This window comes from Panulirus ornatus, chromosome 33 (genome assembly GCF_036320965.1).
Source record: "Panulirus ornatus isolate Po-2019 chromosome 33, ASM3632096v1, whole genome shotgun sequence".
Classification (NCBI taxonomy): Eukaryota; Metazoa; Arthropoda; class Malacostraca; order Decapoda; family Palinuridae; genus Panulirus; species Panulirus ornatus.
The window spans coordinates 20,025,433-20,041,888 of record NC_092256.1 but is presented as its reverse complement, the minus strand read 5'-3'; the positions used below and the strand labels follow the sequence as shown (position 1 = coordinate 20,041,888).

The following is a 16,456-nucleotide window of genomic DNA, read 5'->3' as shown; positions in this document are numbered from 1 at the left end:
GCTCAAAGAACGTGACAATGAAGAATACAATCGCCTATTCTTTCCCTGCCCCCCTACTCAAGCTTGCCCTTGGCGTGTATAGAGCTATTTTCATCTTTTATTGTTCTATTTCACTTTTCCAAGGTATAAATGACAAGGACGTACGTTAGCGGCCATTGTGTGGTGGCAGTATAGCAGACAGCTGCATACGTTCTTGTTTTTGTACGTAAGACATCAATGGCATCTTCCTACATGACTAGACATCAGCTTCTAAATCTCATGTATACAAGAACTCCTTTCCTTCCAACCAGCCTCCTCTCCTTACCTGACAACGGCTTCCTTCCCTCCGTAGCAACAGCCGTTTTCCCTTTTGTAGAAAGGAGATTGAAGAAAAAGCCCATCCAGATTCTTGTATAAGGTCTTTTGTTCCGTTTTACTTTTCTTGCACCCAACCCCTCCCTAAGAACATCCTTGCGTCTTCATCTACACTTCATCCCTCCCGTCTCCTGACCCTGTAGCGTTAACTAGGTTCCCAGCGAAGTTGTGTGACCTGATATCGCATTAGGGACCTGACACTCACTTCTATATCAGGTTGGTCCCGGGGAAACCACTGGCCCCACGTACATATCCTCGATGTCTGCACAGAATTCATCGCTGACATAAGCAGTTCACCTGCAGGCACAACACACCATGGAGCGCTACTTGAGACCTTTATGTATAGTCTCATCACGACACCGTAATTTCTGTAGGAGGAGGAGCTTCCTCCCACAGCCACTCATTTCTATAAGGTCCTTAAAAACCTAAACGAAATGCTGACTCGCTGCGATGGTATCACGAGAAATCTGAGATTTTTCTTATGAGCTACTTATATGGGGCAAAGAATAACAGATATTTGTTTGTCGAGCACGCAAAGTAGGGGGGAAGGGTGTCTTGTAGTGGGCGAGGCGATGTAAGTGGTTCACACGGATGGACGAAGCTATTCAAGTTGTTTATGGGGGGTTTCTACCTTAGTGTTACCCACGCTATGTGGTAGGGCTCGGACTTAATGAATGTGGTCGAATTCTGTTGTGGTCGTCTGCATGATAATGGTAATGATAATAGCAAGAATGATAAACAATCACGATGATATAATGATTATACTACTACTGATAATAGGAATTACTTTTGTTGTTCATTATTATTACCCTTAGCATCATTACGAAATACTTTTTTTCAATATCATTGTTATGTTATCATTACTCTTATCGTCAGTATTATCACTATAGTTCCTTTAGAGCCTAACCCGAAAATTCAGTTCCTATATTTCAACTTGGTGTGGTGCACCGGTGTTTTCTCTTTCTTTCATTTTCTTTCCTATGAATCTAAAACGGCCATAAATATTTAAGCAGCGTTGCATACATGTAAGAGTTTCTTTCCTGGTTATCCGTTTCCTATTTCAATACATTCTCGCAAGCAAAGATTCTCTCTCTCTCTCTCTCATTCTCTCTCTCTCTCTCTCTCTCTCTCTCTCTCTCTCTCTCTCTCTCTCTCTCTATATATATATATATATATATATATATATATATATATATATATATATATATATACATATAATTTTTCTCTTTCACACTTGTTTCCCGGGGCAATGCCAGGAACAGAAATAAAAAGGTCATCATTCTCTTGTATTCATTCTCTAGCTGTCATGTATAATGCACTGAAACCACAGCTCCCTGTTCACAACCAGGCCTCACAGACCTTTCCGTGGTTTACCACTGGTGCTTCATATGTCTTGGTTTAGGTCACTGACAGAACGTCGCCCCCCTGTATACTACATGGCTCCAATTCACTTTGTCCCGTGCACGCCTTTCACCCTCTTGCATGTTCAAGTGTCGAACACTCGCGATCTTTTTCAATCCATCCTTCCATCTCCAATCTAGTCTACGCCTTCCTCTTGTCCCCCTTCACTTCTCTGTGTGTATATATATATATATATATATATATATATATATATATATATATATATATAAGCATACTATAACAGAAATGGACTTATAGTTGTAAAGACTTGGAACAGTTCCTCTTTAAGGTGTGCACAGTTAAAGAGAGTGACCTCCAAGAATACCATTCATGTCGCTGTGGTTGCCGGTTGCACGAGGGGAAATACATTACGTGGTAGAAGCAACGTCCTGACACTGCCGTCTCTCTCATTGCCTCAGATGGGCGCCCTCAGCAACACTACAATGCCCAAAAGGGAAACATCTTTCGACTTGAAATATTTTTCATCATGGAACTAATTTCCAGATAAGTATTTGAGAGGATATCTTTGTGCTATCAGCGATATCGACAAAGATATGCAACTTTCCTTGAAAACATTTCATCCACATAAAATGAATTCCATAATGAAATTCACTTCATGAAACATTCATAAAAAAAAAAAAACTGAATTAGCGATGAATGTTATATACAGTCACTGATTTCCCTCAGCATCATGTCAAGAACTTACTCTCTCTGTGGGGCATAGTCAAGATCATCATTGTAATATCACCAGCCTAAAGAACAATAAAGATAACTCAAATATATTTGATATAACATTAAGATGAAATGTGACTCCATATGTGTTACATGCTTAAGATCCAAACCTGGATATGAAACGGAACTCTACAGCACGGTTACCCGTCTTTAGTAGTCCAACATATTAGCTTGCTCCACATTTAACGTTGGAGGCTGTCGACTTTAAGGCAACACAAGTCATGCATGATAGAGAGCACAGCGATTCACCGCCATGGAACCGAGAAGAGGAGGTTTATGAGGTTGAATCTTAATTCAGGACATGGTCCCATTCACAAATATATATATATATATATATATATATATATATATATATATATATATATATATATATATATATATAATGAGAGAGAGAGAAATTACCAGATAAGAAAATGTATTTTCCTCTAATAATAAAATCTCGTTCTTCAGTCCCTAGTCTTGGCCATGACAGGATCATTTCAAGAGCACCATTTTAGAACCAGTTACAGCTCATCATCTTCGCCAGTCACGGCTGTCGACGCCGCTGATGCCATCTGATTCTTCTTTCCGTACCTTATCTTTCCCTCATCCCACCGTGCAAAAGTTCGTCAAGACGACACGGTCGCCCTGAAGGCTCCCTGACGGCTACCGAGTGAAACCGTCCGTCGGGGAACACTTACGGAGGAGGTTTTCACCCAGCCTCTCTAGATGCATTAATTAGAAAATATGGGTGTAGGAGGAAACCTCACCAGTCATTAGGTATGCGCACGCTTCCTTTCTCTTCTTCTATCCCTCCCTCCCCCTCTCTCTCGCATATTGTTCAGCCTCCTTTTTTTCCTATAGCAAACGTACGTCCAAGTAAAATCAATGTCAGCTAAAAAGATGAAAGATGAGTGTTTACTGAGAAAGCATAGGAACAAGGAGGATTATTAGTCAGAGATTTGAGAGGAAAAAAGTGAAATCGTCGTCATACGAGTGAAAAAGATTTGAATTTCAAAGGATAATCGTTTATGGGAAGAGGTTAGAGTGCGGGCGATGAGAAAAAATCCTGAGGCACCAGTGTTGATAGTATAAAAGAGAGACTGCTCCAACAGTGACTACTGCGATGGATCGTCTGGAGAGGAAGCTATGCATTAGAGAACAAGGAGAAACAGAAAAGTAAAAGTGATTGTGTAGCGGTTAGTGTTCCCAACTGTGACGTATTTACGGGCTGCCCAGGGTCGAGCGCATACGTTCAAATCCTACACTCAAGCCAGCTGTTCATCCACCTCTAGGGGTTGGTCAATGGTACCTGGCTTAGGCCAGTATATATATATATATATATATATATATATATATATATATATATATATATGTATATATATATATATCCCTGGGGATAGGGGAGAAAGAATACTTCCCACGTATTCCCTGCGTGTCGTAGAAGGCGACTAAAAGGGGAGGGAGCGGGGGGCTGGAAATCCTCCCCTCTCAATTTTTTTTAATTTTCCAAAAGAAGGAACAGAGAAGGGGGCCAGGTGAGGATATTCCCTCAGTGGCCCAGTTCTCTGTTCTTAACGCTACCTCGCTAACGCGGGAAATGGCGAATAGTTTGAAAAAAAAAAAAAAAAATATATATATATATATATATATATATATATATATATATATATATATATATATATATATATATATATAGTCTGAATATTCATGATGCCTTACGCTCCATGACTTGCCTAAAAGTTTTCTTAATTTCTTGACTTTCTCAGAACATTCATTTCTCTCTCTTTCTCCGGCACATCTTAGTCTCCAGTTCTGCTTGCTTCTTTTCTTATCCACCTAGACTCATCTTCACTCTCCGTGATTCTCCTTGACCCCGCTGGACTTTCTAAAACTTTTATCACTCGAGTTTTCCTTAGGTCATATCAGTTTTTCCCCGGCAACATTTTACTCACTTCGACTCCTCTTGACTGTGATTCTTTTTCATATCTTGGCCCGTTCCTAACTCCCTTCCATAACCTGCCGTGCTTTCTTTAATCCTCCTTGACTATCGCTCATCTTGTTTTATCTCGTAGTTCACCTCGGTTTGCTGTGTTTCATCTCGGACCTCCTAATCTTGCTCTGGATGTCTCCGACAATCTCCAGCGTCCTTGGCAATCTTTGACACTCATTAGATCATCCTTGCTCCCCATGACTTATGGAATTTCTCGATATATTCTTTTTGGATCATCCACATCCTCCAGACGATTCTCTAGCCTTCGCTGATTCTCTCTTGACTCTCCTTCACGCTACTTGGCTACCAGACCCCCATCCTAGACCTTTCCTACTCCCTTGGTATTTCCTGGTCGCCTCCGGCCTTCTCCGAGTGTCCCTACTCTCTTTACCCCTCCCAACCCTTCACCTCTCGTAATTAGAAAAAAAAAGAAAAAAGAACTCTGAAACTCTCCTAAAATTACTCTTATATCTCATTTCAGAGTTTGTCTTACACCCGTCTTTCATCTGAATTGGAGCCTTTTTTCCTCCGTCATTTCCCATTTCGATTTCACTGTTACTCACGGATATATTAAAGTGTAGGATCTGCTCACATAAACTATATCCAAAAACACACAAACACACTCACAGTTAGATAGTTTAATCATTCTCCCTCCCCCTTTGAGTCAATATTCAAACTTTTTTCTTTTATTTTTCGCTGTTCGACACAACAGTAACACATGAATATGTATTTGGATGCCCATGTGTGCTTACAATCCTCCCACACACAGATGACAAGACATCAGAACCACGCACCGTACACACACACACACACACACACTCACACACATACATACGTAGGCTGGGATGTGTCTATATACATACATATAGGAAAAAAGAGATGATTCCCATATAATCTTAAGAGAAGTGGTAACGCGAGTGTAAAACTCATCCTATAATGGAGGATTGAATCACCTTACAAGGGGATCTGAACAGACTCTAAAATTGGTATAATTCATGGTTGATGAAATTATAGTCACACATAAATACATACGCAAAACTTACACACACACACAGTCACTCAAACACAAAGAACATACAACTACATAAATCTTAATGCATATGAGATGTATACTGAGATCTTAACAACAAGCTGGAAATTGAAAACTATATAACAGCCAAGAGTGGACATGAATGTCTTTCCGGCGTCATTGCACAGGGATCAGATTGGCCTGTCTTTGGTGCAAATTGGCTGTTTTCCTTCAAACGACGAGAGATGAATATCTTGACAAATTTTCTGTCGTATAACTTGAGTGAAAGAAACTGTAATTAAAGCTTTCATGTTTAAGTAATGATTACTTCACGTTGTTATAGGCTCATTATGCCACGTTGCCCACTCGCTCACTCCATGCCAGCCTCTCTTTATACAATACAAAAACTACCATCAAAACCGTTAAAACTCAACTCGCAGCCATCACCATCCTTTGTAATAACAACCACCACCACTACAGACTATAACTTACCCACGTGTCTTCCTTTTAACAGCTACAACCTCCCCCATCATTACCCCCACACAACTATTTCCTAAAGGCATTAACCTGCCACTATAACAACTCTTCCTACAACTTCCTCCTCTACCACTCCAACTCTACCACTTACATCACTTCCCCTACAGTCATAAACCCCCACTTTCTTTCCGGTCTGTCCCACATCTCATATAAGACTCGCCCCGGGGAAATATGAAAGGAATGGATACCCCCACACAAGTTATTACAGGCCTGACAGTCCCTTTGTTATGACGTTAAGGGTGGCTCTCCCTTAACCGTTTAGCTGGTGATGACAACCTTTTAACGGGTGACTCGGGGTCGAAAAAGAACGTCGAAGGAACATTCTCATACCTGGACGCTTCATAAAGACCAATGAAAGGCTGTCGTACTTCGATGTTTCATTAAGATCACCAAGGGGAAAGGTGGTCGTACTTCGATGCTTTAAGAATACCATCAGGGGAAAGGTTGCCGTACTTAGATGCTTTATTTAGACCACCAGGGAAATGTTGTCGCAATTCGAAGACAACATGGGAAAGGTTGTCGTACTTCGATGCTTCATATAAACTAATGAGGGAAAAGTTGTCGTACTTCGATGATTGAGGACCAGCAAGGGAAAGGTTGTTGTTTTTCGATGTCTCATAAAGACTGAGGGAATCTGTTGTAATTCGATGTTTCATTAAGATCAACGGGGAAAAATGATTGTACTATGATGCTTCACTAAGTCCGCCGGAGGAAAGATCTTTTACTTCGTTGATTCATGAAGATCACAAGAGGAACGCTGAGATGATCATAGACATCATTAGGGGAGGCTTGCCATGCTTCAGTGCTATGTAAAAAAGGTTAACGTTGCCAGCAAAAGACCAGCACTTTGCCATACTTCGGTGCTTCTTCATATATGCAACTATAAGGGAATGTTACAACTCGATGTGCGATGGTGCCTTTCTACGTCAATGCTGCAAATTAAAATGTGCTTATCTTATGGATGACTCTATTCTTCTGTGCTTGTTGAGTATGTGATATGCTAAAAAAGATGCGAGTATATGTCGAATGTTTTTCCATGCATTGGTAACACACGAAAAGATTCGTCTTGTAGGTGTGTTTTGAAGCATGCGTGTCTCATGGGAGGGGAAACAGTATTGCTAACGAGTGGCGCTCACCGCTCACCTAACGAGAACTTGCCAACTTACGAGTACTTCCGACGAGATTTTGCCAAAAGGTGGGGCTTACTCGTAGCGCTCACCGCTCAACGCAGCCTAATATAGAATCTAGAACGAGTTGTGACTCATGGCAGCATGGCATATGGTTAAGAAGAACGAATCGTGAGAATCACATGTTCTCAAGTGTTATTATGTATGATGAGAGACTGTATGTCTGTGGACTGAAAGCTTTCCGCCCACGCTTGGTGAGGCAGAGAGAAAAGACATCTGCCTGGGTCATAGGAGAGAGAGAGAGAGAGAGAGAGAGAGAGAGAGAGAGAGAGAGCTGCGTGAGTGTGAGAGAGCCTTAAAGAAGACAGAGCCATCTGGGCCGCCAATGGATGGTGTTAACCTACCTTCGTAAAGACGACTCGCGAGGAGAGGGATGATGCCACTGCCGGAGTAGAGCTGTTGGTATAATCGTTCCACAAAGATGGCAAAAGAAGACGTCAATGGCTGCTTCAGAATCTTTTATCTGTATAGAAAAAAAGTGAAGAATATATTTTTTCCTATCGTTTTCTACAGGTGTAAAAGGTTACAGATATCTATATACATCCATTGCGAACAAGAGTGGTGTAATAGGATTTTTTACAATTTTCTTCGAAGGGTAGAAATCCTGAGTATAAAGTCTAAACATTAAAAAAAAAGCCTAAATGACTCCTTTATATGCAAAGAGCATCTAACTTTTCGCAGAATTCTTAGCTTTTTTTAAGACGTTTCTGAAAAGATAAGTTAGAGATGCTCCTTTATCGAGTAATGAAGAAAGAATTCGGCTGGTGATTTTATGAATGGAAATCGTTGCGCTTTGAGCGATGCCTGAAATTGTGTCACATTTTCATTACAGCATAAAGTTCGTATTTTTTTATTGGAAAGTTTGGAAGGATAAGTATCTAAAGCAAGTGGCATGATTAAGCAAGAGTTTCTTGAAAAAGGAAAAGGATAAGTAAATTTTGGATTAGTAGTCGATTAAACAGACTAACGGGTATTATAAATGAAAGTGGATGATGGTGGGTGATGTGGAAAGTTTAATAGATACTACATGGCTGAATTTGGTTGGTATATGGATGCTAATGGTTGGTACTTGAAAGGCAATGGATAGTGTGTGTATGTTTGTGTTTGAGGAATTTATGCATATAGTAAATGGGGAGATCTTCGAGTGGAAATGGGTGAAGTTTGGCCTGTGGAAACTTTTATTTATGGTTAATACACAGGTGGTAATGGGTGACGTATGGGTTGTAGTTAGATAATGTGTGTGGCGGTCTGATGAAGGGAAATGAGACAGGAGATGGCAAGATCATCTGCTGGTGGTGTATGGTGTGAAGTGGCCCAGTTGGTCATGGGATGGCAAGGGGCGTCTGGGTTGAGTAACGATAGAGGCTGTGGTCGTTGGTGATATGAGTGATGTATGGGCGGTAGTGTGTGGGACGAGCGTCTGGATGGTGGTGGTGGTGGTTGAAGTGGGGTTGGTTGCGTCTAGCTTGGGATGGTGGGTTGTGGATGAGAAGTTATTACTGTTTGGCGTGTGGATGACCGCGGTTAGTGTATGGAGATTAGTAGAAGGTTGTGGGTGCTATGTCGATGGTGGTGGAGGGTAGTGTGAGGCGGCGATATATGCGGTTGTGTGTGTTGTATAAGCGGAAGTATTCAGTAGGGTGTGGAGAGAAACCACACAGTTGATTAAAAATTCCAAAAGTAACGGTAGATTTGTCTCGTATCTCGAGGGGCAGTTGGGACACAGGGGAAATTGGGGTGATAGTATGCAGAAATCATGCATGTATGTCCTGATAGAGAGAGAGAGAGAGAGAGAGAGAGAGAGAGAGAGAGAGAGAGAGAGAGAGAGAGAGAGAGAGAGAACCTCAAGCTTTATAGAGAATTGTAATTCTTTTAATGGGACCGCATCAGGGGGATTTGACCGCGTGTGAAATCAATAACGGAAGGGGGCCTACAGTGACTCGTAAAGCCAGGTGGGAGAGATACAAGCACGTACGATCGATACGAAACATTCACCTCGCTAACACTGGCCACGTTAAGAGTTCGCAATGTTCTCCTTCGGGCACTTTATGGCGCCGTGGCCCAGCAACCTCCACTCCTCCACAAGAGAAATTACTGTAATCGAGCAGCAGAAAAACTATATATCCGTCAGCTGAGGTCAGAAAAGTTCAGTCTGTCTTGAAAGATGAGATGAGGTCGGGTAATATCAGTAAGGTTAAGAGAGGCTCAGCTAGGTTCTGCTGGATAAAACGGGGTTTAAAGGGGGTAGGTAAATTTCTAGGCGTGACCGTGGAAAACTTTAAATGTGATCATGAGAAGAAAACAGGTAAAGATATTGCTTAGATATCGAGTGAGATAAGGGGCAGTTGTGAAATGTCACAAATGATTATATCATTACTTCGTTTGCTTAGGTGTCTGAGTATGCTAGTTCAAGTATAATAGTAGGAGATATACTCATTATACTAATATAATGTCTTTATTTCTTACAAGTTGCATGTACAGCTTACAGACGTTTGGTTGGATATATCAATCAATAATAGGGAATACCTAAACATACGACTACATACGGCGATATCTAGCCATAATGGCAGGGCTAACGCGAAGTGCTCACCACCCTACGCAGAGAGAGAGAGAGAGAGAGAGAGAGAGAGAGGATTTCTGATGTTGCTCTTGTAGTGTCTCCGTAATCTAATCTCTTGCCTATCATAGCTCTAATTATTGGGGACACTTGTGAAGCGTAACGATGCTACTGTTGTGGCGGAAACTGTTTGGGGGCTGTCGTCAAGGGATCTTGATCTGGTTATGCACCTTTGGGAATTTGATTACCAGTGTGATTATCGACGAGGCGAAGTGCCTCGCCAACCCACCACCCAACTGGAGCGGAAGGGAGATATATTGCCGTATACTAGTGGGGGGTTAGGGCAGGAGGCTGTGTATCAAGCCTTGATGGCAGCAGAAGCGGTGAGGGATGAGGGAACCTTTGGTGTCTGTCTGGAGGAGGCCTTTCAAATCTCTTGAGCACGATGGCATGACCAGTTGGGTATTATGGCGTGGCCTTTGAACCTGCCCCTGACTTTATCGTATCGTATCCATGGGTCCTATACGAGCATACTCAGGAGACGAAAGATCTCTAGCAGCTGCTTGTTGCTGGTGGTGTTGCTGCTGTAGCATAAGTAGACCCCCAACACGAGGATGATGGGGTAGTATAGGGCTGACTGGCTTCACAACCATAGCCATTGAATTTGGGAGGAAATTTATACGATCCCGCAAAGTCTCGCCCTCTCTCTTTCCGCAGCCCACATCACTGGAGATTGCTAATCTCCCTTTATTCGTCGTACGTTATTTTCTATTTACTCATTCACGGCCGAAATGGATTTTGCACTGGGGGGGGGGGGGGGCACAGGACTCCGGGGTTTGAGTTAGTATAATGGGATTTACATATCTTTAATTCCAGCAAAGCGTGGCATATATGTGTACATTTGTATGAATTTACTTTGTGTTTTGTTCAGATGATAAGCTCTCGAAGCTTGTATTACGGGTCAAAAGTGTTTAAGCAAATTTTCTTTAGAGTATCTAAATGAATTAAGAGTTAGTTATTTTGTTTTATCGATGAAATGTTTAGATTGGATAATATTAGAATGGCAACGAGAATAACATTGATAATAACGATGAAAATGATGATGAAAAGTATAACAGTACGAATTTCGGTGTAGAGTTTCAGAAATCATGATTTGTAACTGCAATCCACTGCTGACCAAGCAGTGAGAGCAAATAACTCTTTTCATTAACGTGTTTCACATCTTAGAAATCTGTAAGTTGTACTTTTCAATATGACATCTTAACTGCTCTTGAAGAAATTTTGTTTTAGGATCTGTTGCTTTAGATTCAGAAACTTCATGATGAAATCATCTCAGTTCAGTTATTTCGAATGGAAGATTGTAGATTTCTTGAACTTTAGCAGAAGCAGATTGCACTTAGAGCAGTTCTAAGGAAGTAAGGCCTCTATACATTCTCTCTCTCTCTCTCTCTCTCTCTCTCTCTCTCTCTCTCTCTCTCTTTTACATTTTATGGAGGCTTTTCCGAAAACTCCCGCTGTGTAAAACGGCGAGTGTGAAGAAAGGTCCCTTTGTGCTCTCCGGAAGGCTATGGTTGCTCTTAGTCTTCCTGGACAGTCTTTGTGACTTCGTTGTTCACCCTCTCTCCCTTGAGGAGTCTCCTTTCCCCCCCCCCCCCCCCCCTCAAGGCCTAGCTTTTCTTTTAACATATGGTATATATATATTTTTAGGGGAGTACGAGGGGTTTGGTCTAAGTAGTTCTAGTTTTCTATGGTCGTTCCAACATCATTTTGTCTTGATCGAGGCAGACTGGGTAGACGTGAAATGTAGTGGGATGACTTGTGTGTGTGTCCTATCAGATTTTTTTTCGTCCCTTATTTTCGCTTTGATGCGATTCCCTAAGGGCCTAATTTAGGACTCCATGTCGGCTCGTCTTCATGGGAAATGATAAGATGGCCAAAGAGAGAGAGCAAATGACATCCGGCAGAAGGAAGATTGGTAACCTTAGAGGTCGGGGAGTAATACCAACACTAATCAAGGGTACATTTCAGAATTAAGAAAGATTACAGGAATTGATGGAATTCATTGCAATGATAGAATCTTAGAACCTATTAGTTCACTTCAGCCTTTTCTATGACTCGTATCTAAGAGCATAACCATAGGAAAGAAATTCAACCACTACAGTCATAAAGGATAGAAGATTAATCGTATACATGCAAGGATCCCTCTTAATCTGCATTCGACCAACTAGCATGAATTTCGTAAGATCTTCCATCCTGTGGTTTTGTCTTCCTCTGAATTTTGTTTCATAGGAAATTCTTTATTACCTTGTTGTTCGTTGTAGTGGAGAGTCAGCAGGACGAGGTGCCTCGTAAGTCTGGCGATGGTAGAGAATCCAGTGAGGCAGAACAATCGATTACCTGGGAGACGGTCAGCCGGCAATAAGAGAAGACGTGGTAAACACATCAATAAGTTGAGCAATAAAGGTGATAATGCTGATGAACATCAACGTTTATGATGAAGATCCTGGTACTGATGAAAGCGATGTTGATGTTAATGAGGGATCATATGAAACATCAGCACTAAGGATAATACTAACATTGATAAAGTGGCAGAGTTATATCCTGACCATAGATCCCTCAATTCCCATTTTCTGTCTGAGGAAGCAAGGAGAATAACAATGAGGCCTTTATAGGCCTTGGGAGAGCATTGGATTCCGTCCACATTGACCATTTATACGACTTAGACGCAACTTTCTCCCTATATCATCCTGAAAGAGTAGCCATGCTATCAAGGTTTATTTCATATACAGTCAAACCCAGTCATTGTCAATCTTCAGAAAGTCCAATCTTACAACAGTTATTGCGTATCCATTATCCTTTTTTTTTTCCTCTTTTACTGTATTTACTTTCATTTCTGTAATTCAAAACAAAATATTGGGTCGAGGAAAAACCAGCATAATTCTGTTGCTATGATGTCTCTTGAATACTGTTATCACTCATTACTCCAAAACTTCTCAAAGAAGATATCTAAGAATTTGAGGAAGAGAGGAATATACTCCCTGTAATGATCGGTCTACAGAGTTTATTCAAGAATTGTAACTAACAGCTTCAGTTAACCATATCTTTATCCATTCTAAATGCCATTGAAATATTCCTCCGTAGGTAAACCCATGAAACAGACTCGGAAAGGCTCAGTTTCTGAATCCATTTTTTCCACTTTTACTCACAGTAAAGAAAGCTCATATGTCTTCTAATCTTTGCTCTTTTTATGAATCTACTCACCTCGTATCAATAGTTTTATAATGCCTTGTCATGCTGATGTTCCAATCTAGAGAACAATTCCTAAGTCAACTAAGTCTAGACCAGATACAGGAGGATGTGCACTAAGCCATGTCGTCTCTTGCTGTTTCAGGTTGAAGCTGGTGTTCGCCTGCATGATGGAACTCTCCAAGTTTCCTCTGGACTCTCAGGTCTGCACCATGGAGATAGCTAGCTGTAAGTCACTGGCATTAAGAGCCTTGGTTTTACTCCAATAGCATTTGCAGTATAAAAGGCTATACTAGCCAGGCTTATAGCTTTAGAGGGTTGTGGGTGGTAGAGGGATGTGTGATTGTACAACCAATGTAATGGGATGAGTATCATAGCCAATCATCTAATAATACAGCAAATGAGATAGAATCTTTCTGAACGATTCTTCTCGAGGCATTTCAAGCTTTTTGAAGATTTCTTACGTATTCTAAATGTTGAATGTATATCTTGTACATGTAAGATTATTACCCTTCTAACAATATTTGGAAAACTAGGAAATGATACTTTACCTTTAGATTTGAAACATTCAAGGAAAGAATACGATCACAGGGCTCTACAGCCATGTGACTCGTTCAAAATGAACTCGTTCCATTAAACTGCTAACACTTCATAACCCAGCGAAGCTCCCTGTCAGAGGAATCCTCGAGTACCAGTTACGTTTGCGATGACCATCAACCAGCTGGAAACGAGGCTTGAAGCCATTGCCAGAGTAACAATGTGTTTCTTCCCCTTTCATCCGAACACTTGCATTCAAAAATGGCCATCACCTGCAGAAAGAACCTCCATTGAGCATGAAAGCTGTTTTTCCTTTTATAGTTCCAACTCGACTGTTGACTGCGAGGCTGAAGCCCCTACCATAGCAGGTATTTTGGTTAAGGGAAACCTCGCCGTTGGAGAGTATGGGGAACTACGAACATGCCATTTACAGCACCTGTCTGTGTTTTACCTTGTGCCTAATCTCATCTACCTGCGTCCGTAGATTATACTAAGAGCTCTGGTAATCTGTATGTAAACGTTGTTATTTTGGTTCCTTCTGGAGCGTCCGGAAAAATTAAAATTTTTGTTCTGGCGTGAAATGTTTGTTTTTTACAAGAATTTACCGAAATCTTATTTGGCTGTTTGGAACGTCATTGCTAAATCTAGTATGTGATGAAGCAAAGTTTAAAATGTGGAGGAAGCCAACATTATGGAGTGTAAGAATTCACAATGCTCAATGTGTGGATGTGAAATCTTCATTTCCTAAGTCCTTGAAAACTTCAAGGTGAGAGCAGTGGAGAATAGACAACTTGCGAAACATAATGAGAACGAAGAGAATACGTAAAGACTGAAAGTTTGATAAAAGTGTGTGGTGTGAGGATAATGCCAGGATACTGTTAACAGGATACGGTGCTGTAGAAAGGACAGATGATGAATGACTGGTGAAGAGGTCCTACAGTGGGATGGCTTAAGGTACGAAAGGAGAGAAAGCAAAGCAAGAGATTGTCAGGTTCAGTGGGCGTTCAACAGAGAGGCTGAAGGTTATTTCAAATGAGATGTCCAAGAGGATTGATTATTGACTGGAGACTACAAACTGTATATATGTAGTGAGAAAATTGATTGAGACGCCCCACCTGTAAACTGGAGCTTTGTGTAATTTGTATGATTGTGAATCGCTAGAATAATGTGGAGTGGAACCTAGTGTAAGATATATATGATAATGAAGTATCTAAGTCATGTGGAAAGATATCAGAAAAAAAATACTAGGTTCCTCAGTCTTTTCCACAGCTCCTGAAGGAACAGGCAGACTCCAATGGACAACAGAGCGGGTACCTTCCCTTGAGATAACCCTTTCACGACATCCACTCACCTTGATTAAAAATTGAGTCTTTCCTCCTTGCCTGCATAGCGTTTAACTAGATTTGCTCAGCTCTGGTGAAAAATATGCAGATTAATTCCTGTAAAAAAAGAGTGGCTTGTCGAATTAATTACTGATGTAAACAGACAATTTGCAAAAGAGAAGGATCAACATGGCTTTGTTTAAACTATAAAATATGTTGGAATTGATGGCATTTCATATGTGGATAGATTCTATGTTATCTGATATGTAATATTCACTCATAAGGTGACCGATGAAACACAGGAAAAGAAAATTTCGATAAACAGACTCACTTACTTCACCTTCTTATCTGCATTCCAGTTTCAAAGACCATGAAGGAGTTGAAGCTCTCCTGGAAGAGCGACGCTCCCATCAAGATGTACAAGAACATGCGGATGCCACAGTTTGAGATGGAGAAGATTGTCCCCACCACCTGCCAGGAGTCCTTCCAGATAGGTAAGTCACTTGGACCAGGGCGACGCAATTTAGGGAGGGGGAGTGTCGAGACACGTCAGGAGGTGTTGATGCGAGTCGAGGGCGTGTCGAGTAGAATCAGATTGTGTTGGGATTGTGTGAGCTGCTACCGGTTCCATCCAGAACCCACCGACTGAGTTCAGAACGTAGTGGGTTTATATGGAAACGTTGTCCACAAGAGCGATTCACTGTGTCTGTATGTGAGGTTGGGGAGGAATTTAGACGTTTTGGATTAGGTGTCAAAATGTGACGTCGTAGAATATGTATGTGAAAACGTGTTTTGCAAAATAATGAATTACTGTGTCAATACGTGGGGTCGGAGAAGGATTTAGACGTTTCAGATTGGCTGTCAGAATGTGACGTCGAACAATATTCAATGCTGTGTCAGTATCTCTCAATATGGATCAAAGAGTCTTGGATCATATTAGACGGTATTGAGTTCTACCCGAGCTCAGTAAATCGTATAAAAGAGTTTATAGTTGTATTAGAACTTTTCTTATTGTGACAGAGTCATGTCGATTAAGACCACTTTGTCTTGTAGGACCTTTTTCCATCCAATTCGGACCGTCCTAAGTATGATACTAAATAAAACAATTGATTCGAGGGGAGACAATATTTCTAATTGTTCAGTTTAGAGGAAATATAGTCGCCACTGTCCTTAACTATCGAAGGAGAATTCAGCTGAAATACAAATCCTTTCATGTACTAAATACTAAATCGTCAATATGTAAAATGGATGAGATCGAAAATATACATCCACTTTAACTGTCATCCTAATGTGGCAAGATAAATTGCTCATGACATCTTTTTACTGCCGTCCTGATATGGCATGATCGACTACTTGTAGAGATCTCTAACCGTAACTGTCGCACTGATATGGCAAGATAGACTGCTGATAGAATCCCTGAACTGACGCTCTGGGACGGTAACAAGAGACTGCTTGTAGGCCTCTCCTTCACCGTCGCAGTGATGTGATGTTCCCGGCATTATGTGCACAGTGGGAGTCCTCAGGTGCTGTGACTAGAAGGGTAAGAGGGAGACTGAAATGTGTTAGCGAGATGCTGATGGGGTCTTCAACCTGGAAGAATGT

At 41.2% G+C, this 16,456-nt stretch overlaps 1 protein-coding gene across 5 annotated transcripts in view; it reads left to right on the top strand.

The window, feature by feature from the left end:
- Positions 1–16,456, top strand: part of LOC139759554 (glycine receptor subunit alpha-2-like) — a 269,976-nt gene that overhangs the window by 180,517 nt on the left and 73,003 nt on the right. For all 5 annotated transcript variants that reach the window (XM_071681818.1, XM_071681820.1, XM_071681819.1 and 2 more), the window contains 2 exons: positions 13,141–13,223; positions 15,214–15,348. In XM_071681818.1, the coding sequence (XP_071537919.1) occupies positions 13,141–13,223; positions 15,214–15,348 (218 nt within the window). The remainder of the gene's footprint in view (positions 1–13,140; positions 13,224–15,213; positions 15,349–16,456) is intronic.